This window comes from Clinocottus analis, unplaced genomic scaffold, assembly GCF_023055335.1.
Source record: "Clinocottus analis isolate CAN_PGR_092001 unplaced genomic scaffold, fCliAna1.0.p SCAF_37, whole genome shotgun sequence".
NCBI classification, from domain to species: domain Eukaryota; kingdom Metazoa; phylum Chordata; class Actinopteri; order Perciformes; family Cottidae; genus Clinocottus; species Clinocottus analis.
The window spans coordinates 97,014-123,169 of record NW_027176120.1 but is presented as its reverse complement, the minus strand read 5'-3'; the positions used below and the strand labels follow the sequence as shown (position 1 = coordinate 123,169).

The 26,156-nt window shown below is 49.1% G+C and overlaps 2 protein-coding genes across 2 annotated transcripts in view; both read left to right on the top strand.

Annotated features, from left to right (window-relative positions):
* The window catches only part of LOC137799603 (transcription activator BRG1), a 21,889-nt gene extending 13,101 nt beyond the window's left edge, over positions 1 to 8,788 (top strand). Inside the window, 13 exon segments of the mRNA XM_068596417.1 lie at positions 402 to 448; positions 556 to 572; positions 575 to 721; positions 1,869 to 2,032; positions 3,638 to 3,898; positions 4,028 to 4,105; positions 4,210 to 4,428; positions 4,521 to 4,786; positions 5,159 to 5,267; positions 5,384 to 5,485; positions 6,298 to 6,430; positions 6,589 to 6,728; positions 7,019 to 8,788. Of these exon segments, the coding sequence (XP_068452518.1) occupies positions 402 to 448; positions 556 to 572; positions 575 to 721; positions 1,869 to 2,032; positions 3,638 to 3,898; positions 4,028 to 4,105; positions 4,210 to 4,428; positions 4,521 to 4,786; positions 5,159 to 5,267; positions 5,384 to 5,485; positions 6,298 to 6,430; positions 6,589 to 6,728; positions 7,019 to 7,054 (1,719 nt within the window). The 3' untranslated portion in view covers positions 7,055 to 8,788.
* Positions 8,789 to 12,124: 3,336 nt separating this feature from the next.
* On the top strand, positions 12,125 to 23,228 carry ldlrb (low density lipoprotein receptor b). The gene is made up of 18 exons (XM_068596428.1): positions 12,125 to 12,218; positions 15,917 to 16,042; positions 16,252 to 16,374; positions 16,482 to 16,859; positions 17,092 to 17,214; positions 17,307 to 17,429; positions 17,683 to 17,805; positions 17,930 to 18,058; positions 18,156 to 18,327; positions 18,516 to 18,743; positions 18,840 to 18,958; positions 19,051 to 19,190; positions 19,844 to 19,985; positions 20,088 to 20,240; positions 20,724 to 20,915; positions 21,488 to 21,562; positions 21,676 to 21,836; positions 21,957 to 23,228. Exons 1-18 carry the CDS (start codon positions 12,137 to 12,139, stop codon positions 21,993 to 21,995), a joined length of 2,628 nt encoding a protein of 875 aa, XP_068452529.1. The 5' UTR covers positions 12,125 to 12,136; the 3' UTR covers positions 21,996 to 23,228.
* The last annotated feature ends 2,928 nt before the right edge of the window (positions 23,229 to 26,156 follow it).

Below are 26,156 nucleotides of genomic sequence, written 5' to 3'. Positions count from 1 at the left end.
CTGCTGGACCTGAAGCCTGGAGGGAGCGTCCAGCCCTTTGTGTGATTACAAGCTGTCGCTCGCTCTGCTTGTGTTCTCCAGGGAAAAGGAGGCACAAAGACTCTGATGAACACCATCATGCAGCTGAGGAAGATCTGCAACCACCCGTACATGTTCCAGCAGATAGAGGTACGGCTGAGCAGCGCGGCAGCGTTTAGCCTCTGGCCGTCTGCTGCCTCAGGTTCTGCTTGCAGATACGGAGGCGGAGAGGTTCAGTCGGGTTGCATCGGTGTGTGAGAGTGTGTGTGAACACACACGTTGTGAAGGGCTTTGGAGATGGCAATACAGGAAGTAGAGGAAGAAGAAGTTTAACGTTGTGTCTGACTGAACGACGGAAATCTGTTTTTGATTTGCTTTTGCAGGAATCTTTCTCTGAACATTTAGGATTCTCTAGTGGGATAGTGCAGGGGTAAGTCCTCTCCACGTTGACACACACACACACACACACACACACACACACACACACACACACCTGAAAGTAACCCTCGTGACACACACCGTCTGCCTCTTCGGCAGCCCTGACCTGTATCGGGCTTCGGGAAGTTTGAGGTGTTGGATCGAATCCTGCCCAAGCTGAACGCCACCAACCACAAGGTGCTGCTCTTCTGTCAGATGACCACGCTCATGACCATCATGGAGGACTACTTCGCCTTCCGCAGCTTCAAGTACCTGCGTCTGGACGGTGAGAGCGTTTCCCTGCAGATGGTTGAGAACTTCAGTCCTTCTGACTGGAACCTGGTTCCTCGTGTCGCTCTGCTGCTCCTTCACCTCCATTTCCTCTGTGTGCTTCTCCTCCTTCCTCCCTCCTCTCTCCTTCCTGTCTCCTCTCTCCTCCTCTTCCTTCCTCTCTCCTCCCTCATCTCTCCTCCGTCCTCTCTCCTTCTTCCTGTCTCCTCTCTCCTCCCTCCTCTCTCCTCCCTCCCCTCTCCTCTCCCTCCTCTCTGCTCTCTCCTCCCCCTTCTCTCCTCTCTCCTCCCTCCTCCCTCCTCCCTCCTTCCTCCTCCCTTTTCCCTCCTCTCTCCTCTCTCCTCCTTCCTCTTTCCTCCCTCCTCTCTCCTCTCTTTTCTCTCTCCTCTCTCGTCTCTCTTCCCTCCTCTCTCTCCTCCCTCCTCCCTCCTCCCTCCTCTCTCCTCTGTCCTCTGTCCTCTCTCCTCTCTCCTCTCTCCTCTCCTCTCTCGTCTCTCCTCTCTCCTGCCTCTCCTCTCCTCCCTCCTCTCTTCTCCCTCCTCCCTCCTCTCTCTCCTCTTCCTCTCTCCTGTCTCCTCTCTCCTCTCTCCTCCCTCCTCCCTCCTCCCTTCCCTCCTCCCTCCTCTCTCCTCTCTTCCCTCCTCCCTCCTCCCTCTTCCCTCCTCTCTCCTCTCTCCTCCCTCCTCTCTCCTCTCTTCCCTCCTCCCTCCTCTCTCCTCTGTCCTCTGTCCTCTCTCCTCTGTCCTCTCCTCTCTCGTCTCTCCTCTCTCCTCTCCTCCCTCCTCTCTCCTCCTCCTCCCTCCTCTCTCTCCTCTTCCTCTCTCCTGTCTCCTCTCTCCTCCCTCCTCCCTCCTCTCTTCCCTCCTCTGTCCTCTCTCCTCCCTCCTCTCTCCTCTCTTCCCTCCTCCCTCTTCCCTCCTCTCTCCTCTCTCCTTCCTCCTTTCTCCTCTCTCCTCCCTCCTCCATCTTCCCTCCTCTCTCCTCTCTCCTCCCTCCTCTCTTCCCTCCTCTCTCCTCTCTCCTCCCTCCTCTCTTCCCTCCTCTCTCCTCTCTCCTCTCTCCTCTCTCCTCTCTCCTCTCTCCTCTGTCCTCTCTCCTCCCTCCTCCCTCCTCCTTCCTCCCTGCTCTCCCTCACATCTCAGGCACAACAAAAGCTGATGACAGAGGGATGTTGCTGAAGACGTTCAACGAGCCGGGGTCAGACTACTTCATCTTCCTGTTGAGCACCAGAGCCGGCGGCCTCGGCCTCAACCTGCAGTCGGCCGACACCGTGGTGATCTTTGACTCTGACTGGAACCCCCACCAGGTGAGGAGCTCACCTGTCTTTACTAACACACACCGGTTAGACACAACAGCTGACTGTTGAAGCTGCTGTGTGGAGGACCGCAGTGCATAATAAGTGCAGAGCACATTGTGCTCTTCTTATAATGCATTATAATCACTGTTTGTTGCATTATAATGTGACTGGAAGTTACTTTGAGGAGTCATTGTTTGATTTAAGTAAATAAAATATGCAAAAAATACAAAACTGTGTGCAAACCATGAATACTTAGTGACTAATGCATCATTAAAGTGCTTATAAGGTGTTACAGAAAGATGATAATGTGTCACAACTCTAGAAATTATAATACAGCCTTATAAAGAAAAGTGTGACCAGCAATTATGAAGTTAATAAGTCATAAAACTATTCATAATGTGTTCTGATTGTTGATTCTTTTCTGTGCCGTCGTGGCGTCTCTGACCTCCTGGACGTGTCCTACCTCGTGTCCTACCTCATGTCCTACCTCGTGTCCTACCTCATGTCCTACCTCATGTCCTACCTCGTGTTCTCCCTCATGTCCTCCCTCATGTCCTCCCTCACATCCTACCTCATGTTCTACCTCATGTCCTACCTCGTGTCCTACCTCATATCCTCCCTCACGTCCTCCCTCATGTCCTCCCTCGTGTCCTCCCTCATGTCCTCCCTCATGTCCTCCCTCGTGTCCTCCCTCATGTCCTCCCTCGTGTCCTCCCTCATGTCCTACCTCATGTCCTACCTCGTGTCCTACCTCATGTCCTCCCTCATGTCCTACCTAACGTCCTCCCTCATGTCCTACCTAACGTCCTCCCTCATGTCCTACCTAACGTCCTCCCTCATGTCCTCCCTCATGTCCTCCCTCACGTCCTCCCTCGTGTCCTACCTCATGTCCTACCTTGTGTCCTCCCTCATGTCCTACCTCGTGTCCTACCTCATGTCCTCCCTCATGTCCTCCCTCATGTCCTACCTCATGTCCTACCTCGTGTCGTACCTTGTGTCCTACCTCATGTCCTACCTCATGTCCTACCTCATGTCCTACCTCATGTCCTCCCTCGTGTCGTACCTTGTGTCCTACCTCATGTCCTACCTCATGTCCTACCTCATGTCCTCCCTCGTGTCCTACCTTGTGTCCTACCTCATGTCCTACCTCATGTCCTACCTCATGTCCTACCTCGTGTCGTACCTTGTGTCCTACCTCATGTCCTACCTCATGTCCTACCTCATGTCCTACCTCGTGTCCTCCCTCATGTCCTACCTTGTGTCCTCCCTCATGTTCTACCTCATGTCCTACCTCACGTCCTACCTCACATCCTCCCTCATGTCCTCCCTCATGTCCTCCCTCATGTCCTACCTTGTGTCCTACCTCATGTCCTACCTCGTGTCCTACCTTGTGTCCTCCCTCATGTTCTACCTCATGTCCTACCTCACGTCCTACCTCACATCCTCCCTCATGTCCTCCCTCATGTCCTCCCTCATGTCCTACCTTGTGTCCTACCTCATGTCCTCCCTCATGTCCTACCTCGTGTCCTACCTCATGTCCTCCCTCATGTCCTACCTCGTGTCCTCCCTCATGTCCTACCTCGTGTCCTACCTCCCTCTGTCCTCCCCCCTCAGGACCTGCAGGCTCAGGACCGAGCGCACCGCATCGGCCAGCAGAACGAGGTGCGCGTGCTGCGCCTCTGCACCATCAACAGCGTGGAGGAGAAGATCCTCGCCGCCGCCAAGTACAAGCTGAACGTGGACCAGAAGGTCATCCAGGCCGGCATGTTCGACCAGAAGTCGTCCAGCCACGAGCGCCGGGCCTTCCTGCAGGCCATCCTGGAGCACGAGGAGCAGGACGAGGTCTGGGGCCCGGAAGTGTGTCTGCGCCTCAACGTGTGTGCGCGCGTGCACCGGACACACACACACACACACACACACACACACACACACACTCTTTTTGCATGTCTAAACGAGTGAGCGCGCTTAACGCTCGGCGTGCCCACGTGTGCTGCGTGTGTTCAGGAGGAGGACGAGGTGCCGGACGACGAGACGGTCAACCAGATGATCGCCCGCAGCGAGGAGGAGTTCGACCAGTTCATGGTCAGCGTTCAGGGGGAGGGATGCGTCGCAGCTCGTAACGCAGACGTAACGCACTCGCCGCCACTCATGTGTTTCCTGGCTCCTCCCCTCTTCCTCCCCCACAGCGCATGGACCTGGACCGCCGCCGCGAGGACGCCCGCAACCCTCGGCGGAAACCGCGTCTGATGGAGGAGGACGAGCTGCCCACCTGGATCATGAAGGACGACGCCGAGGTGGAGCGGCTGACCTGCGAGGCGGAGGAGGAGAAGATGTTCGGCCGCGGATCCCGGCAGCGGAAGGAGGTGGACTACAGCGACTCGCTGACGGAGAAGCAGTGGCTCAAGGTGATGGAGGGAGGAGGCCAGAGACTCACCTGTTCAAATATCTCCATGACGGCAACGCCTTTTGTTTGAACGCCGCAGTCTGTGCTTCCCAGGCGATAGAGGAGGGCACGCTGGAGGAGATCGAGGAGGAGGTGCGGCACAAGAAGACCACCCGGAAGAGGAAGCGGGACCGCGACCTGGACCTCCCCGGACCCTCGTCCTCGTCCTCGGGGGGGCGAGGGCGAGGGGACAAAGACGAGGACGGGAAGAGGCAGAGGAAGAGGGGACGACCGCCCGCTGAGAAAATCTCACCCAACCCCCCCGCCCTCTCCAAGAAGATGAGGAAGATCGTGGACGCCGTCATCAAGTATAAAGACAGGTAGCTCACCTGGGTCCTGCTGCTTCTACACACACACACACACACACACACACACGCACACATTGCTGTTGTGAAAATGTGAACGGCAGTTCTTCGTTTCTGGCCAACGAGGTCCAAAGGAAGGAATGTTGGACTTGAAAAACTGAAATAAGTCACGATGCATTTTCCACAACAGCGAACATTTCAATTAGAAACTAGCAAGTTCATCTGAACTCTGAAGCTAAAACACAAATAATGATTCAAAGATGAGTCATGATGAAAGTTCTCTGTTGTCTCTCACAAGGTTTAAATAAGAAAAGAGGCGTTTCAGTCAGCTTTCAGTTGTCGATATAAAAGGTTTCTGTCTCATCCTGATGATGTCATTTCCTGCAGCGCCAGCGGGCGTCAGCTGAGCGAGGTGTTCATCCAGCTGCCGTCTCGGAAAGAGCTGCCGGAGTATTACGAGCTGATCCGCAAGCCCGTCGACTTCAGGAAGATCAAGGTCAGATGAGAAGCGAAGGTTAAATCGACGGCGTTTAGCGCGTACGCAGCGTCCAGAGAGTCAATTATGGCTCAATATTTTCCATTCTCTTGTGTGTTTTGTGTCTCTGGCTGTAGGAGAGGATTCGGGGTCATCGCTACCGCAGCCTGGGCGACCTGGAGAGAGACGTCATGCTGCTCTTCCAAAACGCTCAGACCTTCAACCTGGAGGGCTCGCTGGTGAGACTCTTCATCAGCGCCCGCTGTCTTCTTCAGTTTGAGCCCTGCAGACGGCGCTCGCTCGCTGTTGGTGGACGTACACGAGCGTCCAGAAGCTTGAGGTCACACAGACACATGTTCAGTTCCTCCTCAGGTTCCCTCATGAACATCCTTCACTTCTAGATCAAGAACAGACTGCAGAGTTTCACATGAACGTTCTCTTCTTCTGGACATTTTGAGAGTTCATGAACCCACAAATGTGAAGCTCCAGATCCTCAACCAGCTCAAAGGAAGAACAGTTTTAGAGCTTCTCTCACCAGCAGAGCTGTTTTCAGCTGTGTGACATCATCACAAGGGTTTTCAAGGGTTTTCTATCCTCCATTAGTCTTCTAAGGCCATGATCAAACACAATGTACCATCAGAACACTGATAGCTGCTGGAAATGGGCCTCTATACACGATGTAGATATTTCATGAAGAACCAGACGTTCACACCTAGAATAGTCTTTCACCACATTAACAATGTACAGAGGGGATTTATGACTCATTTACTGTTATCTTCATGAAAAAACACTTTTCTTTGAAGAATAAGGACATTTCTAAGTGACCTCAAACCTTTGAACGCTAGTGTAAAAAGACATATTGACATAATCTGATTGACAATAAAATCAAACACACATAGTTGCATGCATCTTGTTTGTGATTGGCCAGCAGACGCCTGCATGGTGCATGAACCCCTCCATCATAAAACACTACGTTATTTCTACGAGCGCCTTTGTTGCCTCTATGCACTCGATGTCGATTGTAAACGGCTGTTTTCCTCCACGTGAGCAGATCTATGAAGACTCCATCGTCCTCCAGTCGGTGTTCACCAGTCTGAGGCAAAAGGTCGAGAAGGAGGAGGAGAGCGAGGGAGAGGAGAGCGAGGAAGAGGACGAGGAGCCGGAGGAAGGATCAGAGTCCGAATGTAAGCCGACGTGTCCGAGTGAAGAGAGACGGCGTGTCGATTGGATGATGTCATCTGTTTTAGTTCATGACCGAAGTTTCCCTTCAGTTACACCGGGTTACCCCCGCTGTGTGTGTGTGTGTGTGTGTGTGTGTGTGTGTGTGTGTGTGTGTCTCCAGCTCGCTCAGTGAAAGTGAAGATCCGTCTGGGGAGGAAGGATAAAGGTGGAGATCGAGGGAAGAGAAGCAGCAGACGGAGCGGACGCACCAGAGCCAAACCTGTTGTCAGCGACGACGACTCTGAGGACGAGCAGGAGGAGGTAACGTGTGTGTGTGTGTGTGTGTGTGTGTGTGTGTGTGTGTGTGTGTGTGTGTGTGTGTTTCTCATTCATGTGCACTGTTGTTTTGTCTACAGGGACGTATTGGATGTGTTTTTTGTTGAAAGAAAACATTTCTAAGGCTCAGATCAAGTAAAAAAAGTTTGATCGCTTCATAAAGTGAGAATATTTTGAGCTGCCGTCACGCGGAGAAGGGAGCTTTCCACCAGCTCCATCCTCTCAGGTGTCATGTGGTAGATGTTCTAGCGTGTTCCCTCGTGTCTCTCCTGCAGGAGCGCTCCCCCAGCGCCACCGACGAGGAGTCCTGAGCGGCGCCGCGACGACTCCGGCGCCGCATCCACAGTAAACACAACTCACCGTCCATCCATCCCCCTCAGCCACATGTCACAGGACTCAACCAGGAGGCGTCGACATCGCGGCACCATCAGGAGGTGAAGCGGACCCTGCACATCGCTGCATGGGTCCGGTTCTGTGTCTCTGTTGGAGCCTCGGTCTGAACCACGGATCACATCAGCTTTTATTTTTTTATCTTTGTGTGCGATGGGAGGAGCCTCTGGGATCCGTTCTCATGAGAATGATGTCATATCCTATAAATGCCATGCAGCCATTTGTAATATCATATTTCTGGACTGCGATTACAACCGTGACATTTCCGTTTAGGACCATTCATAAGCAGTACGTAAACTAAATGGTTGATGACGTGCTGTAATGTAGTTGTACGCAGCTGTACGGACATTTTAGCTGTACAAACATCCTACGAAGACATATTTTGTGTTATTAGTTCTGCGTTTTACTACATTATGTGCCGTAGGAGGACTTCTAGCTGCATTAATCAATGTGTGTATCTGCTCACGAGTACATCACAGAGTTATAAACCCCTTCATATGGTGTTCATCATCGCCCACCTGAGCTTTCTTTTCACGACGCCTGCTTTTATCCACATTCCCTCCTTTTGTTCGGGGACAACTTGTGCTCCTGCAGTGAGTCCTCAGCTCACCGAGCAGTGAGCACGAGAGGAGCAAACATTGAATGTAAACAGGAGATGTTTTCCTTCCCCTCACCTGGACGCTCACCGCTGATGTTTCCTTCGCTGCGGCCGTCTGTGTTGCAACAGCCGCCGTGATGACAGAGGTGTGTGTGCACATCGCATATCTGCAGCCGCTCGCTGTCGGGGATTTGAGCCCGCAGGGTGTTCCCAGACTTCTCTGAGGAAACTCACCACAGTGGAGGGTTGATGCTGTCGGGTCAGCAACGACCTCGCCGCCGCGTGTCCTCTCACTCCGAGCTCTTCTACGTGTTGATTGTAGACTCACGAGGTCGTTTCCCATCGATGCGCACTGTAACTTTAATCGCTTTAGTTCGTTGTCGTGTGGTGATTTTAAGATTTCCCAACTGTTCGATGTTCTTTGGCACTTTTTCTGTGTTTTGATTTCAAGACAAAGGACCAGAGGGACAGCGGCTCCTCTCTGCTTGTAGACGCCTCGCGGCCGGACGGTGTTGGATAAACTGTATAGAGTCATAATGTCAATGCACGTGTGCACCGCTCGCCAAGTTCAGTGCCGTACTTCTTTTCGTTGTGGTAGAGTGATCGACGTTCAGCCAAAGCATCAACCTTTCCTCCTCTGCAGTATCGGGATCTGTCTGTGTCGTGTTGTGCTCCTCAAAACGTGACAATAAATCACAGCAAAAGCAAACGTTTGTTGTTTGTGTGATGCAACAAAAATAACTTCATTATTTAAAGCCCTCATGTTGTGTATTATATTTATGATCGTAGTAGCTGCAGGAAACAAGGCGATCTTTGGGTGAGATGTAAAGCCTTCTGGCGCCGACGGGGCTTCACATTTACGAGCCCAATAAACCTGAAACCGGCTCCGACGTCCCTCATGGTCTCTGTGGATGTGATGCCTCTGCTTGACCTGTAGGAGGCGCCTCGCACAAACGGGTCAGGCCGTTTCGCTGCAGCTTCATGAAACAGGAGCAGCTTTTTAACCAAACTGATGATACGTTTTCCCCCTTTTAATGTCCCATAACAATAAAGTTTGACCCGCAATGTGGAGTCACTTCATTTAGTCGTTTTGCTTTGACCCGACCCGACCCGACCCGACCCGACCCGACCCGGCCTCACAGCCCCAACTCAACTTGGCCAAAGCCTCCAACGTTACATAAAATACAACATCAACATGAAACCTCGACTCACTTCTCAGTAGCAAATAAATAAACACAGACGCTCTTTATCCAGGTGACATAAACAGCCTCGCCGTCGCCCTCACGGCCATGTTTGTTCTGCACGCGGGCTGGCAGGAGGAGGAGGAGGAGGAGGATGAAGAGGAGGTGGAGGAGCTGGCACATGTTGGCTTGTGGGAATGTGCGTGGTTTGAAACAGGACGTTGACAGTGAGGTCTGTGTTGGGGGTCGAAGTGTTTGCTCCTTAAGGCGAAGAGGAGGAGGAGGAAGAGGAGGAGGAGGAGCGTTTCCTGATTTCTAGGAACTTCTGGATCCCACCAAGAAGTCCAGCCTCCCCTGGGGAGCTGAACATACGAGAGGCCGCAGACTCTTCCACTAAAACTGCTCCCTGGCTGTAAACAAAATATGTTTTTGTTGTTCAGGTCGACGCTGCAGCAATGAAGCCCCAGAACACAGTTACTATATTTAACAGAGGATCTTAATAAAGAAGTTATTCTTCTTTCTGCGCTTTTTCAATGTAGTTGTTTTCTCCAGAGATGCTCAGACTTTGAAATGCAAATGTGGAGACGGAAACAGGGCTGATGGATTTGTTGAGAATTGAACAATAATTGATTACAAGTTGTAAAGTCTTTGGCGGCTCGGTGGTGAGCGGGGTCGTCCTTCAATCAGAGGATCGGCGGTTCGATCCCCGGCGCCGCTAGCTACCATGTCGATGTGCCCTTGAGCAAGACGCTTAACCCTAAACGTCTCGTGTGGCTGTGTGAATGTGTGTGAGAGGTTGATGGTCCTGATGCGGCTCCTTCATGGTCTTCATCACTGAACTTCAGCTGTTTCCTGTCCTCTCACAAGCCTTCAGTCACTGACCTGAACTCACCTCGTCTCCCTCAACAGGAAGTCTGTACTCGTGCTACTGTGATAAATCAAAATGTCAGCAGTAAAGAAAAGTGCCGATTGTGTCTGGATAAGAGTCACAGATTGATTTAATATTTCTTTTACACAAATGTACTTGTTCCATGTGACTCACTGCCGTCCTCATAGGAGGTCAGGGTAGTTAGAAATGTACCGCACACACACACACACACACACATATAGGCGTGTGCCCTCTGGCCGTGTGGGCGTGGTCACGGTGTGTGTCGTGACGCTTGGTGGAGCAGAATACATGTAATCCAGCCGCTTTTTCCACATTCCAGGAATAACTCCCACAATTCCTTCAACTGGGAGCCAGACTGAGGTCCTCCCCTTCTCCACACACACACACACACACACACACACACACACACACAGGATCCCTTCATTAGACCCCCCCCCATGGCCTTGTCTTCTGAACCCAACCCGTCTCCAGAGCCTCTGATCTCGGAGAAGTGGACCAGGAACTAGTTCTGGTTGTTTTGGTGCCACATGGATCATCAGACTTGAGGGATGAGAAGTGATGTAGAACTTTTTACCAACTCCATTTCAATTGCGACACACATGAGCGTGACTGAGATGACGGTGCAGCCCAGACACATTTTGCATCTTAACTAACAATCATAATTTGTTTTGCAAATGTTCTGCTTGCTTTTGATGAGGAACACAGTGCACAGACTGTTTTATGCACTAAAGGTCTCGTTAAGTACACTTATGTACGGTGACATGACACCGTGGCAGACTTCTACTACATGCAAGTAAAAAGACTAACTTTACAAGTAACACACTTCATTTCTCTAATTAGCTTCAGATCAGCTTTGGAAACTATTTTTTGCACGAAACAAGTACTGGATTATGTCCTTAAATACTTACTGTACGTACAGTAAAGGATCTTTAATTATAGGTCTTGGGAATGATGAATAATTACATGAAACCTGTCTGCGTGGCGTACGGGACGAGCGGTCAGCTGGAAGCTGTAGAGCGTCCTCTTGCATTGAGTTTGATGGTAAACAGCTGCTGCTTTAAATATTGACAGTGACAATAACAATACATGGAATAAAGTTCTTGTAACTCGTCGTAAAAACATGCAACGAAATGAAGTTGGCGACTCATCAGTCGGTACAACAGGAACAGGTAAAAAACATGAACACAAGACGTTCTAATTAAAACCATTTAGAAATGAATGAAACATAAAACACATCAAAAGCTTAAACATGATGAAGTGTCATGTTGTCTGTTGAAACAACAATACAACAATGTGCTGTGACATATTTAGAGTCTACACACAGAACACAGTATTATAATATTTGTCTGTGTGGATTTGAGCAAACTGAACTTGAGATGTTGTGATGGGAGCGACTCCATCTCCTCTGTGGAGGCAACGTGTCACCAGGCGAGTCCTCTGAGCTGCTGCACGCGCTCACATGTGAACACATGAACACATGAACACATGAACACAGCGCGTCTGTATTCTCCCTTTCCTCGTGTTAGAGTATCTCAGCGATGTGTGACTGTTTGTGAATCTTCTGCAGCGACGTTCCTGATCTGCTGCTGCACAGAGACGACATCACGACACGCTGAGGAGGACGAGTGCTGCTGTCTGCCAGTTTCATCCTGCCCATTGCACACACACACGCACACACACACACACACACACACACACACACACACACACGCACACACACACACACACGCACACACACACGCACACACACACACACACACACACACGCACACACATACACACACACACACACACATACAAACACACACCAGTTTGAGTGGAAGAGATGGATGATGAATAAAACAAACACCCACACACACACACACACCAACATATAAACACACACACACACGCCAGTTTGGATGGAAGAGACTGGTGATGAAAAAAACAACGTACACATACACATCACACACATCACACACCGATTTGGGAGGAAGAGATGTGTGACGAAAGGAGAACGTGTAAACACACACACACACACACACACACACACACCGGTTTGGGTGGAAGAGATGGATGATGAAAAAACAACACACACACACACACACACGCACACACACACAGTGATACAGCATACTTTGGCTCCTCCCCCCTTTGCCTCTCAGGTCCACTTTAAACATCACACCACTGCTCTGGCCCCGCCCCCCTGTCAGCCTCATAGATAATCGTCGCATGGGACTCGAACCCCACAACGTTCGTGTCTCTCGCGCTGCGTCGGACCCTCAGATCTTTTGCTCCAACCGTCTCCATCTCTGCGCCGCAGCTCCACTTCCGCGTCCAACGAGGAGGACCGGACATGTTCGGGATGCAGAGGGTTCTGGTGTCGCTGCCCACATGTTGCTGCCTGCTGATGCTGCTCCACGTCTCGCGTCCAGCAGGTAGGACACAGGTTTTCCTCACGAGTGCCTGTTTTTTGGCCCCACACGAAGTTGGCGATGCTTATTTATCGCGTTTGCGGATGTTATGTATCGAGAATATTCCATCAATCAATATGTTTGCTTCACGAGGATTATTGTCTTGTCATATTTTGATATCTGCGTTGTTCATGTTGGTATTTTACAAATGTTACCGTGAGCCTCTGCGGTGAAGATGGTCGTTGCGTGAGGAGGATTTTACTCTGAGATGAGAACAGTTTGGTTCATTTGACTTCTGTTATTTCATTTTAATCCGCGTGACGTCTCCATGGAGGACATACGTCACGCGTTGATCAGAAACACCTTGAAGTTTACTAGTTCGCAGTAAATGAATGAAATGAACGCACCGCGCTGCGATTGGTTGGTTCCGCTCGAGAATGCCACCGAGCAGCCAATCAGACGCGTCCGTGCGACCGGCCCGTGTCAGGTTTCAGGTGGGCGGGGCCAACGCGGAAGCAGGCGGTTGTCAACGAGAAAGGGTGCAGCTCAAAACATGCATGAAATCTGCATGATGGTGGTCCATGATCACACCTGAGCGCCGTGTTGTAGATCACTGGTTCTCAACCCTTTTCAGTGATGTACCTCTGTGAAATATTAGTTTAACTGTTTTTAAAGGATTTTTTTAATGGATGCTAATTTTAAATATATATATTATTTTAAACCTCACGGACCCCCTGGGATGCCTTGGCGTCCCCTCAGGGGTGCACGCACCTCCATTTGAGAACTGTTGTAGATAATAAGCAGCAGTCCTCTGAGACAGCACTCGTATACATAATGCACGATCCACTGCGGAGCAATTAAACAAGGAGGGAGGCTTTAAAGCAAGCGCACTTTATGTTTATGGTACTTGGAAACTAATTGCAAAGTTCTTCTCTGGAAGAAGTGAAAGGAGAACAAGAGGAAGATAACGATATAAAAACAAGCAGCGTTAAGGATGTTAAGAGAAAGAAAAAGATGATGCTTGTTTTGGCTTCTCTGAGATAAACATAGCTTATTATGTTCTCTCACATATGACCCCCATTAGGTGAGTTAAAGGTTACATATAGAATATTTATGAATTGACATGCACTAAAATGAATAATAACTTAAAATCATCCGTCAGTTTAGTCCGACGTCATCACCGTTCAGTTGGGCCACAAATAAATGATTATGATGTGAAAACGTGCTGAAAGAGGAATGTGGCTTCAGCCATCTTAACTCTGCTGCAGAAGCTTTTCACATTCAAACTGTTAAAATCACATTTTTTCCATTCATGGCACTCGTGTCCATCCATCAGATGTAAGATTATAGTCTGTGTGATGATGTTGGAGATTATCCACGTGGGCCTTCCTGTTGGTGTAGTCTGTTAGTTTCATGTATTCACTCTGTGATGATGATCATTTAGAAATACCTGTGGCAGCGCAAGAGGAGGGCCAACGGGGTGAAACCCTGAAGTCGAGTGAATGCTGTGGAGCGAGTGTGTGGCGGTTTGACACGACGACAGACGATGACCTCATCATGAAGTAATGCCACGAACCGTACAGTTCTGTAACTGAGACGATGGAGTGGCTTCATTATGCACCACGGTTATTTATTAACTGCTGCCTCTAGTTTGAGTCAATAAACACACCTCTTTGGGAAGTGTGTGTGTGTGTGTGTGTGTCACATGCATGTGGCATGAAAAGAAAGGAATGCATTGTTAATTGACAACGTCGTATGTAGTCACAAAGGGGGATTGTAGCACGGTGATGATGACTCGTCTCACATCTTCTGAGTATCTGCTATTCATGCCACCGGTTTCTGCTGTCAAACAAGTATGAGTTTTTGTACTGGTGTGTGTGTGTGTGTGTGTGTGTGTGTGTGTGTGTGTGTGTGTGTGTGTGTGTGTGTGTGTGTGTGTGTGTGTGTGTGTGTGTTAGGGAGAGAGTTCACTTGAATGGCCTTACATGGTGGTGTTATGGGCGGTCTGCTGGTTGTCAGGCTCACTGTGGGTATAAATAGCGTCTGAAACACTCGGTTTCCCTGGAGAAGCAATTGATGCCCTCAGCTTGAGATGATGTTTACCTGAAGTACGGGAAATATGCTCAACCACACATTCAAAGTGGGATTACTGAGACAAATATTGATTTAAAAATACTGAATACCAGAAATTCTGCTTCCCCCTCTGCGACTGGAATGAATGAACGCTTCTCAAGAAAAGGAAACCTGAGCGAGAGCTGCCGGTTTGTCATTGTACGAGCGAGTCATCGCACATCTTCAGGAACAGCTGGAACGTGTTTAGGAAACTCTATTCCTGGTGTGTGTGTGTGTGTGTGTGTGTGTGTGTGTGTGTGTGTGTGTGTGTGTGTGTGTGTGTTTCCCTGAAGTCGTGGGTTTATGAGGTACACAGGAAGAGCCTCTCAAGATCAAGCAAAGATTTCGCCGAATCGACTCAAAGTTCCCAAACACTCAAACAGAATCACAAGAAACCTCACGTCTGTTGTTTACAGTTTCAAAGCAGGAGGATGTAACTTGCTTCCTTAATCTATTTTACAATTTCCTATCGGCCATTGTCATCCATCAGACCTGCACTGTCCCCTTTTTAAAAAAAATATTTGTACCTGTCATCCTTTATTGACACACTGGAGTCAGCAGACTTCCTTGTGTTTAGAGACTCCGCCCCTCTGCGGGTCACCGTGGCGACGCTGTTATGAGGAACGAACCAATCGGCGACCGGTGGTGTGATTGTTTGGCTCCTCCCACGTCATTGTCTTAAAGGGACAGCATGTCGTGTCCCCGGCCTCCAGGTCACAGGAGCCTCTGGCAGCGCCGAGGTGATGGAGGAGGAAACGTCAACCGCCGGCGCCTCGACGTCGACTTCCTCTCTCCTCGCTGTCACTCGCAGGTTGTTTTTTAACATCTGATCGTCTCGAGGAGAAACCCTCTGAGCTCCGAGTGAACCGGGGTCAATCACAGAGGTCGCCCCTCTTCAAACTCCCAAACCTCCAGCAGGCCGGTGAAGCCGTCGCTCTTTTAAAGTGAAAGAAAAGAGGCGTGCGAGTCGTGTTTCATACCTGAAATGTTTTAAAGCGACGGTGAACAGGTGTGCGGCCGGGTGGAGCCGGCTTCTGGCTCTACGCCTGCAGGAGAAGCTCGGAGGCGAACGAGTGATGGTGGACATCGCTACCAAAGTCTGTTTCTTACTCTTGTTCATGATATGTTCTTCCATTCAATATTTTCCCCACACTCAGTCTCATTTTACAATCTTTATTTCTGTTACGATGTGAACTGTAAGGTCTGAAAAGTGAAAGGAAAAGGTGTGCGTGTGCGTGTGTGTGTGTGTGATGGGGCAATAAAGAAAGACAGGGTTACTCATTTGACTTCCAGTAAAGGAAAGGCTGGTCTGTTTAAAACAACGTGACATTAAATCGTTATTACTTCATATCCTGTTTTAACGAGTGAAGTCGTTCAGAGTTGAGCAAAAAGGAAAAGGTGTGACTTTCCCAGTTATCTCAACTGTCGCCTTCGATAGTATTTTATTTTGGTCCCGTGTGTGATTTCCAGTGATTATTAAAATCTCAATGATGCCAGTTTGTTTTGTGTTGACTCAAAGCTCAGCTCTCTACGCGGTGCTGACGAGCTGCAAAGTGTAAATTGAGCAGTAAATGTTGATAATCTATTTTATTTTTGTTCATCACTCACAGATGCGGCCTACGTGTGCAGCTCCACGCAGCTCAGGTGTGCAAACGGCAGGTGCATCACCCGCAGGTGGATCTGTGACGGCACCGACGACTGTGGGGACGGAACCGACGAACTACCTGCAACCTGTGGTGAGTGATGTCATCGCAACTTAAAAAATCCCTCCAAGATATGAAATATGTCAAGCACAGAAATGTTATTTTTTGCTCATAAGATAAAACCAGCAACGCAGCAATATCTTCCATAAGTTAATGATCGCTCAGTTTCACGGTCCTGCAGCATCACAGACTTCGTCTCCTGAACACTTGATGTCGTTTTTACTTTCGGTTTCTGTCCCCAGCAACCAAAATGTGTCTGGAGTCAGAGTTCAGCTGCGGCGGTTCCACCCACCAGTGCATCCCCGCAGGCTGGCACTGCGACGGCAAACCCGAATGCATCAACGGCGCCGACGAGAGCAACTGCAGTAAGTTTCATACGCAACTATGAACACACTTTTTTGCTGCATTCAATATCCAGGGGCGTCCGCGGCGCCTCCACATGAGGCTCATTCTAACTATAAATCTCCCGCAGCGGCCAAACCGTGCGCCGCCGACGAGTTCCACTGCGCCAACGGCCGGTGCGTGTCGCCCACCTTCGTTTGCGACGGCGACGACGACTGTTCGGACGGCTCCGACGAGGCGTCCTGCCCCAAACCCAGCTGCAGCTCGCGCTCCTTCCGGTGCAACAACTCGGTGTGCGTGCCGGCGCTGTGGCGCTGCGACGGGGACGAGGACTGCGCCGACGGGTCGGACGAGTGGCCGCAGAACTGCGCGGGGCGGCAGCCGGACAAGGCGGCGCAGCGCTGCGGCCCGCACGACTTCCAGTGCGCCAACGGGGAGTGCATCCACAGCAGCTGGAGGTGTGACGGAGGCCTGGACTGCCAGGACCGATCGGACGAGGTCAACTGCAGTGAGTTGGCTGTGTATTGCCTCCATCTTTTCTGCAAATCAATGCACACCTGGCCACTATATCAGCGTGGGCAGGTGTGCATTATTGCTTTATTTGCAATGGTTGTCAGGATTAAGAACAAGATCCTGCAACAGATCCTGTCAGCGAGGATTTCCTCCTCATCCTGTCGTCCGATTCTCATTTCTCACGGTGTCTTTTTCTCGTTTTCCTCCCTTTTCTCGTCTCTTTCCAGCTCATCCCACTTGTCGCCCAGATGAGTTCCAGTGTACTGACGGTGCTTGTATCCACGGCGGCCGCCAATGTGACAATGTGCCCGACTGCAGGGACCTCAGTGACGAGATCGGCTGCCACAAAGGTGACCATTTCCCCCGCGCACTTCACCCTATACAGGCGCTATCGCTTCAGGACCTTGGATTACAGTTATGTTCACGCTGTTCTTCTCCACAGACAATGTGTGTGAAGGCCCCACGAAGTTCAAGTGTCGCAACAAGGAGTGTATCAGCATGGACAAAGTGTGCGACAAAAAGAAAGACTGCAGCGACTGGTCGGACGAGCCGATCAGAGAGTGTGGTAAGTTGTTTTACCGTCCACGTGGCAGCCGAGAGGCATCAGACCAGGAAGTGCATCAAACCCTGCTGCTCGTAGAATGAGGAAAAGTGAAACCACATCACCGTCTGGAAAATGTGATTGGAGCAAGCGAGCCTTGCAGACTCCGTAGTTTGTGGTTTGAATGAGTGAGCTCGCTGTGTGTTTGAGCTGTCGTAAGGAAAATGGTTGTCAGGAATATACTGAGTAAGCTCTGTGTGTGTCTGCGTGTCCACAGGCAAAAACGAGTGTTTGACTGCAAACGGCGGCTGCTCCCATTCCTGCAGCGACCTGAAGGTCGGCTACAACTGCTCCTGCCCCGCTGGATACAGCCTGAAGACGGACAAGAAAACCTGTGAAGGTGAGAGGAAGGAGTCTGTGTTCAAATGTTGCCTTGACGTTTATCTGAAGAAAATGTGGATTGACTTTATTTGCAAACTGCTGTCTTTCAATTTGCACTCTGGACCTCTCTTCCCCACCTGCAGACATCGATGAGTGTGCTGAGGCGGACACTTGCACTCAGATCTGCGTCAACCTGCCCGGCAGCTACAAGTGCGACTGTAAGGAGGGTTACAAGTTCGACCCCGTGAGCAAGGCCTGCAGGGCCGAGTCAGGTAACGACAGGACGTACTCTCAGGAGAAGCTGTGGTCTTCATGGCCGACAGAGTTGTAGTGCTGAATAATAAAACAGTTTTTTCATCTCCCCTCCAGGCACCGTACCCACGCTCTACTTCACTAATAGACACGAGGTGAGGAAGATGACGGTGGACCGCAGTGAGTACGTCCGAGTGATCGACCAGCTGAAGAACGTGGTGGCTCTGGACTTGGACGTGCCGAACAAGAAGATCTTCTGGTCCGACCTGTCTCTGAAGAAGATCTACAGGTGAAACCTCCCCCGAGCTGTTTGTGTGCGTCCATGAAGGAGCGCGGCAGTAGGACGCCTGCATCTATGACGCCTGCATCTATGACGCCTGCATCTATGACGCCTGCATCTATGACGCCTGCATCTATGACTTCATGTAATCTCGCTCTAAAGTAAAACCCCCTCCACCCTCTTGATCGACCCGACAGCTCCGAGATCGACGCGGCCGGTAACTCCTCCTCCCACTCCGTGGTGATCGGCAGCGGCGTAGAGGCCCCAGAAGGCATTGCGGTGGATTGGATCCACGGCAACATCTACTGGACCGACAGCGCTCTGAAGACCATCTCTGTGGCCACGGCAGACGGCGGCAAGAGGAAGACCCTGATCGCTAAAAACCTGGACAAGCCCAGAGCCATCACGGTCGACCCGGTCAATAAGTAAGCGAGGGCTTCAGACGGGGGGGTTTGTAACTGTGGGATCAGCTGCAGCTTTTACCTGTGATTCCTTATTTCCAATTGTTTTGTCCCCGATAGCTTCATGTACTGGACGGACTGGGGTCAGGAGGCCAAGATCGAGAAGAGCGGCTTGAACGGAGCGGATCGCGTTGCCTTGGTCACAGATGACATCATGTGGCCCAACGGCATCACTCTCGGTAAGCAAAGCGTCACAGAAGCGGCGAGTGGGAACCAATGACCTGCGTTCATGTTGTAACATCCCCGTGTGCGTCCTGCTCCCTGTGGACAGACGTGGTCAACCAGCGGCTGTACTGGGTGGACTCCAAGATGCACACGCTGTCCAGCGTCGACGTGAACGGAGGGACGCGACACAACCTCATCTCCAACGAGCAGAAGCTCTCGCACCCCCTCTCTCTGGCTGTGTTTGAGGTGAGTGATGACGTCGACGCTTCCCAAGATGGAGGTCAAGTGAATAACAGTTAGAGGTGTTTAACTGTCATTAAACTCCTTTTTAAAGGAGAGTTGTACTCACAAACAGTGAGACACGGGCCCTATCTATCTCTCTATCTCTCTCAATCTAATAAAAATACAAGTTTTTTTGTATTCTATTGTGTATATATATTGCACATTTTAATTTCATATTCTGTTTCTGTTGATTTAATTTAAATTGAACTTCCTTAATACGCACTGCAGTTATTTGTATTCTATTGTGTATGTGTATCTATCTATCATTTTTGTATATGTCTATCATCCATGTTCTTACATTTTATTTAATTTTGTGTGTTTACTTTATTCCGTTTGGTGTCTATAAAGTGTTAGGTGCTACTCTGACAACAAATTTCCCCTTTGGGATTAATAAAGTACATATCTATCTCTCTAATCCTCAACTTAAAGTGAAAGGTACTTAACGAGTGTATTTCAGATCTTAGAAAGTGATCATTCATGGTGAATGTTGTCCAGATGGCTTACAAGCAGAAAGTTATTGATGTGTGTACTTTATTCTCTCTAAACTAGATCAGTGGTGCTAATTCATTTATAATAATAATAATAATAATAATTTGTTGCGTTTCTCATGTCAACAGGACAAAGTGTTTTGGACCGACTTGACCAACAGTGCTGTTTTCAGCGCCAGCCGCCTGACCGGGAAGGACATCATCCAGCTGGCGAAGGACCTGACGCAGCCGGAGGACATCGTGCTTCACCACAAGCTGAAGCAGCCGGCAGGTACGGAGACGTCTCTCCAACCAGAGAGCAACAGCAACCATCAACCTGTCGAGGCCGTGTCATGACGTCATGGTGTCTCTTGTGCCTCCGTCTCTCTCGTAGGTACAAGCCTGTGCAGCGAGGCTGCCGGTGCCAATGGAGGCTGTGAGTTCCTGTGCCTTCCTGCCCCGCAGATCAACCAGCACTCTCCTAAATACACCTGCGCCTGTCCTGACCACGCGACCATGGGAGCCGACATGAGGACATGCGTGACAGGTAGCCCCTCCCCCCAGCACATGGCACGACAAATATTCTAAAAATGTTAGAATGAATCACAGGGCTCTCAAGTTTTGAAGACACGCAGGCGTGACATGTAGCCCCCTGGAGCCGTTGACATGGGGTGGGGGTAAGAAAGGGGAAGAGAGGGACGACGACAAATATGCGCCGTCTGACGGCTTCAGTTCCGCCTGTCATTACATCTTACCCGGATACAAAAGATATGTTTTTCTGATTGGCTGTAGCCCATTTCTTTCTTTTGATTGGTTGATGAGTGGCTCCTCACGGGAGGGGGAGGGGCTTAATGCCTCCGCGCTAAGGTCAGCGCGCGACCAGGGCTGGAGTTTTTTTCCAGCGTGAGAAATACGATGTGTGGCGGGAGGGCGTGATTTAAGACCGAAATGCGTGACAGTCACGCTCAGTGCGTCACACTTGAGAGCCCTGGAATCATAACTCTTATATTTATTTACTTTCTCCTACCAGCGGCCACAGTTGCCCCTCCTGCCAAAAGCAAAACGGGTTCACCGCTCGCGCCCAGAGCTCCCGCCGCGCCTGCTACAACACACGCCGGTGTCGCCATTTCTACAACTACAGCTAGCACCACGGCTAACAAAAAACACACAACTACCTCGTCTGGCCAGCAAAGCACACGGCAGCCTGTTGCTACAGCTCAAGGTACAGGAGGGCTTCTGGAGTCAGGGGATGCGTGTTAATTGTTAGCATTGTGAACATGCTAGCATGCTAACCCTAGCATTTAGCTTACCGCATCACTGTGACTGAGTATAGCAACGAGTAGCTAGCATGGTTGTGGTGTTATTTAAAGATTGTTTTTAGTGAAGTCACCACAATTAATAGTTTCACAAGTGAGTTAAGTGGCACAACGCAGCAGAAATACTGTTGTTGTGGTTGTTGATTGAAACACTTCCCAGCATGCATCGGGAACGTTAACTTTCTGTGACCAGGGAAATGATCAGTCAATGTAAAAGTTTTAAATGGAAAAATATTTCAACATTAAGGGAAATGCACATATTCCCTTTACATGAGAGAATCGATGCAACTCATGTCTGCACAGTAAATATTAGGCTGTAGCCAACAGCGAGTTAGCTTAGCTTAGCATTAAGACTGGAAACAGGGTAAGGTTAGAGGTTCAGAGAAGCTGTTCAAGTTAACGAGTAAAGAGTGGCGTTGATATAACTTTAGGGAACGATATCAGGAAAACTGTTTTATGGCATTCTCTGCTTTTTCAGGTAACCGACTGGCAGCCTTGTCTGAAGACGCCTCTTCATCCCACTCTATGGCTCTCTACGTCATATTGCCAATATGTAAGGTCCACATTTAAGCTCCTTGTGGCTCTCTGCCCACGCATGCAACCCTTAAGAGGCTGCAACCTGCACAATGCTCACTACTTACCTCTCACTCCTCTCCTGCCCTGCAGTGGCCATGTCCCTGCTGGTCTTAGGAGCCATGCTGCTCTGGAGACACTGGCGTCAGAAGAACACCAACACCATCCACTTTGACAATCCAGTGTACCAGAAAACCACCGAGGACGAGATGCACATCTGCAGGAACAGCTCTGACGGCTATGTTTACCCTCAGGTAGCTTCACTTTGATACCAAGTACCATTATTGTCCCTTTTTTTAAATATAGTCTCTAAAAATAGACTGCAAGCATGTTTTACAGCTTTGCTTATTCAGCGTTACCTTCTGTTGTTGCAGAGGCAGATGCTGAGCATGGACGACATGGACGTTGCATGACCGTGAGATGAAGAAGACACTCGCTGTATTTAAAGTGATTCTTTTTCTTTTTCTGGTGCAAACATGAAACATGAGGCCTTTTTTTTTTTACTGCTGCTGCTTAACCCCTCCCCCCCTCCCTTACATGAGCTCATTTTGTGGCTCATGTTTCTGACCTCAGCACCAACACTGTGCCGTCCAGGTCTGCAGAAAATACTGAGAATAAGAAGAAAAAGAAAGCTCTTTAAAACTGTAGTATGACTAAGTGGAGCAAAACGGCAGGAAGCCATTTAGTCAGACCACAAAATGGCTTCCACATGAAGGATTACAGCTTTCAGAAAATGAAGCCTTGGCGCCTTTGAAGCTATCTGAAACTTGTCTTACACGGCCACCTCATCACGTTGAGCATACGCACCTCGCGCACGTTCGACAAGCTCAACTTGAAAAGCCTGACCTCCTCTGTCTTGACGTCCGTGTGCCTTCCTTCCACACGCTAGTTGTTCTGCAGAGTTGATGGATGTGCATGAATGCCTTCCTGACCTCACTACCTCCAAACCAGTGTCTGTGCTGGTTAATGCGATAGTGCTTTAGTGATGGCCTTTATAGTGAGACTTCTCTTCTCCTGGGTGAAGGCTTGCTCCAGTGTCAGAGGCTTCTGTCTTAATGTCTCCGATGTAAACTCCATTTAAATAGTCTCATGCGGTTTCTTTTCCTTTTCCCCTTTTGTGACCTGTCTTGTGGAGCGTTACGTTAGTTTACCTTGTAAACAGAGAAGCTGCTGAGTTTTCTGAAGTTCAACCAAAGTGATGAAACTTGTTTTTGTTTGTTATGAAGACAAGTGAACATCTTCTCATAACACTGTAAATAGTGTACATATCGTGTTAGACTCTCTGCCTTTTTACATTTGTAAATTTTGATCAAGAGATATTGTAAATATGTCAGATTCATTTATTTATTTATGGAAAAACACGAGGGAAGGTTTTTGATTGTAGTCATCTGACATTGACACTCTATGTTCAATCAAAGCTGTGTGTGTGTGTGTGTGTGTGTGTGTGTGTGTGTGTGTGTGTGTGTGTGTGTGTGTGTGTGTGTGTGTGTGTGTGTGTGTGTGTGTGTGTGTGTGTGTGTGTGTGTGTGTGTGTGTGTGTCATCTTTTCTGTCTCATGACTTGTTGTTTTCTCTGTGAGGTTCTCGAGCAGCAGAACGTCCGTCCGGCTTGTTTGTGATGTTGCTTTGCTCGTTTTTCTGTCGTGTTTGGTCTTTTTTTAAATAATAAAAAGCTCTTTTCAAAACCCATGTCTCTCTCTCTTTTATGTTTTAACGACAGGGTTTTATTTGATTAACTAAACTGGGACATTATTAGATCATATGAGGACACAAACTGATCTCAGAGCTGATTGTCTTGTAGAGCTAAAGAGCAGATTTGTAGTCACATGACGAAGAGAGGAGGAGGAGGAGGAGGAGGAAGGGATTTGATGTTCTTGTGACCAGGACGACACAAACAAATGTGATTCCTCTCATTTGCCTCCTCTGCTGGTTTCACTTGATGGTTTTATTAGCGTCCAGCAGTGACTTTGCTTTTAAATCTCTCACAAGTGAGGAAGCTCTCTCTCTCCTGCTTTCATCACCTGAACGAATGTGTTTCTGCAGATTACTGCGACGTCATCTGGTGTTTTACATTCTGCTCATTTTAATTGAATAAAACTGACCTGCTTTCAGTCTGGAAAAGATGTCGTGACCAGTTTTCTTTATATCTGTTTTCTTTCTTTTTATATATATATATATACTTAATATTGTATGTACAGTTTAACAAACAATACAATCTTCAAAAGTAAGAATATAAGAAATTAACCATGCATCTTTTTTTCTATCTCTGTTTTCATAAATCCTCACTGGAATTTACATGTTCAGAAGCTTTTTTTTTTATCATGTTCCCTCGTTTGATGAAGCGAAATCAACCACTGAATTCAACACAAGTTGTGTAAAATAGAGAGCTATAAGGAGGCCGATGGCGCGACGCACCAGAGCAAACAACCAGCGAACATCCTCTCAGTAATCTAATACACATCCTCCATAATTCATGTTTCATAACGGGTCCTGTCTCCAGGATGACGGCCGTGCTCTGCAGGCGAAACCAGGAACAAGTTATCGTGAAAAGCTGTTGAGAAACGATAAAGAAACAGGATGTAAAGCAGATTTGTGTGAAGTAGAGGAACAAGGTGGAGACCAGAGGTCACAGCGCGGCCGACACCTCAAGACTTTCTTTTTCTAAAACCTCTGCTCTGAGGACTGCAAATTAAAATAAATTATATTCACAAAATCAATAGACATGAATAGTTTTCTTCCTAATGTTTTAGCAAAACATATTTTACAGAATAAAAGTGTCTTTTGCTTTGACTGCAAAATAAAGTGTTGTGGGTCGCTTTGTGGGTTTAGCACAACAATGCACATGTGTAGAAGAAAAGGCCTGAAAAGAGGGTTTAGGACATTGCGTGTGGGTGTGTGTGTGTGTGTGTGTGGGTGTGTGTGTGTGTGAGGGATGGGTTTGACGTCAGTGACCGGTCCTGTTCGGCCACTGAACACTTCGCTATGTCGTCTTTCAGGATCCACATTCCAGCGTAAAGGACGCCACGCCCGCCGTCACACCCAACCAGGGCCCAACGGTGTGTGTCCTCCTGTACATCCACTTTACATCTGACTTTCACGATAAAACGCTGGTTTAAAACCGCCAACTGGGCCGATTGCGTCTGAAGCAACGAGCGGCATCGCTGTTGATCGTTTTCTGTCCGGATCAAATGAGCCTGAGGCCTGTGAGGCAATGAGCAGATACACCTGAGGCTCAGGTGACAAATGACACCCGCTACGCTCTCTGGCATCCATGTCCCTGACTCACCTCTATTTGCATGTGTCACCCTATTGGCCGGCCGGCACGCCAAAGGGTGGAGCGGCATGTCACACCACCGAAAAGGGGGCGTGTCCTCAAAAACATTCACGCTGAGCGGCGCAGGAGGGGATTGGATGATTCATATTCCTGTCGGGTTGCTGAACGGGGCTGCAAGCGGCCTGAGCGATAAGGTAACAACAACAGCCCGTTGTCTAACAACCTGAGCAGCCGAACCAGTTGAACCGTAGCATCTCCGGCTGCAGGAGGCGGGAGGATGCAACTGATATCAGCAGGTATCCAGCTGAGGATGATGCACACCGTCTCCGCTGGGCATCCGGCATCAATTCCAAAACTAGCACTGGGAAAGCCGTCGTGAAGGGTTTGTATCTCATGAAACCATCTCTATCTCTTTGCGTCGGAGCCTCCATGCTGAGCTCCACCGCTCTGACCCCGACGCTGTCGCTGCTCTTCAAACAGACGAGCGCTGGAGAGCTTCTTCTCCTGACAGAGAACATTTCATTGCTGTCTTTCCCATGGATCCAATCTGGGATGCATTTAAGGTCCTCCTTGTTTTCAGATGTTTTAAGAAACCCAGTTCACCTCATCTGAGCGCATGAGGTCACCCTCATGACCCCGGAGGCATGAATAGACGTTTTTCCCCCCTGAATAAATATTCCTCTCGGCCTCCATTTTTATATTCACTGTAATGATCCTCTCGTAATTAATGTGGAGCGTCAAACGTTTGAGTTGACACAGATGCTCAGGGCTGCAACCAGCGGTTATTGTCATCGTCAGTTGATCTGCAGATCCTTTTCTTTAAATTTATCAAGAAATTAAAAAAAACTAGAACCTTATGTTTGTCATGTTTTGCTTTCAAAATGATTGAAACAATCAAAGCGATCACATTTCATCTCCTCTGCCTTCCAGCCAGCTGTGCTCGGTGCAGTTGAACATTTTGAGAGTCAAACTGTGCTGATTGAAGGTGAACTCCAATGAGATGACGGGTGTGAGAACAACAATGCAGGAAGGAGTGAAGGAAACCTCATGTTTAAAGTTGGATCTGCAGCAGGACAGAAAAGATCAACTTGGCCGACTTTCCAGTGTTTCCATGTCTTTGTGTTGGACCTCAGCTACAATAGAGGAATCCCTGATAATCCATAATGAGCCCAGGAGGGAGAGTTAAACATACGCCATGCGGTTGAGGCTGAGGGGAATAACTGAGATGTTCACGTTGAGGAACAATGCTCTTCTCTAAATGGATTCAGGCTGACGTGAGATGGACGTATAAAACCCTAAAG

Bases quoted from the DNA above. Each gene is read 5' to 3' on its own strand.
- ldlrb (XM_068596428.1), top strand. From the start codon at position 12,137: ATGTTCGGGATGCAGAGGGTTCTGGTGTCGCTGCCCACATGTTGCTGC. The intron at 17,430-17,682 runs GTAAGTTGTTTT...GCGTGTCCACAG, and splicing joins CGAGCCGATCAGAGAGTGTG to GCAAAAACGAGTGTTTGACT. The intron at 20,916-21,487 runs GTACAGGAGGGC...CTGCTTTTTCAG, and splicing joins GCCTGTTGCTACAGCTCAAG to GTAACCGACTGGCAGCCTTG.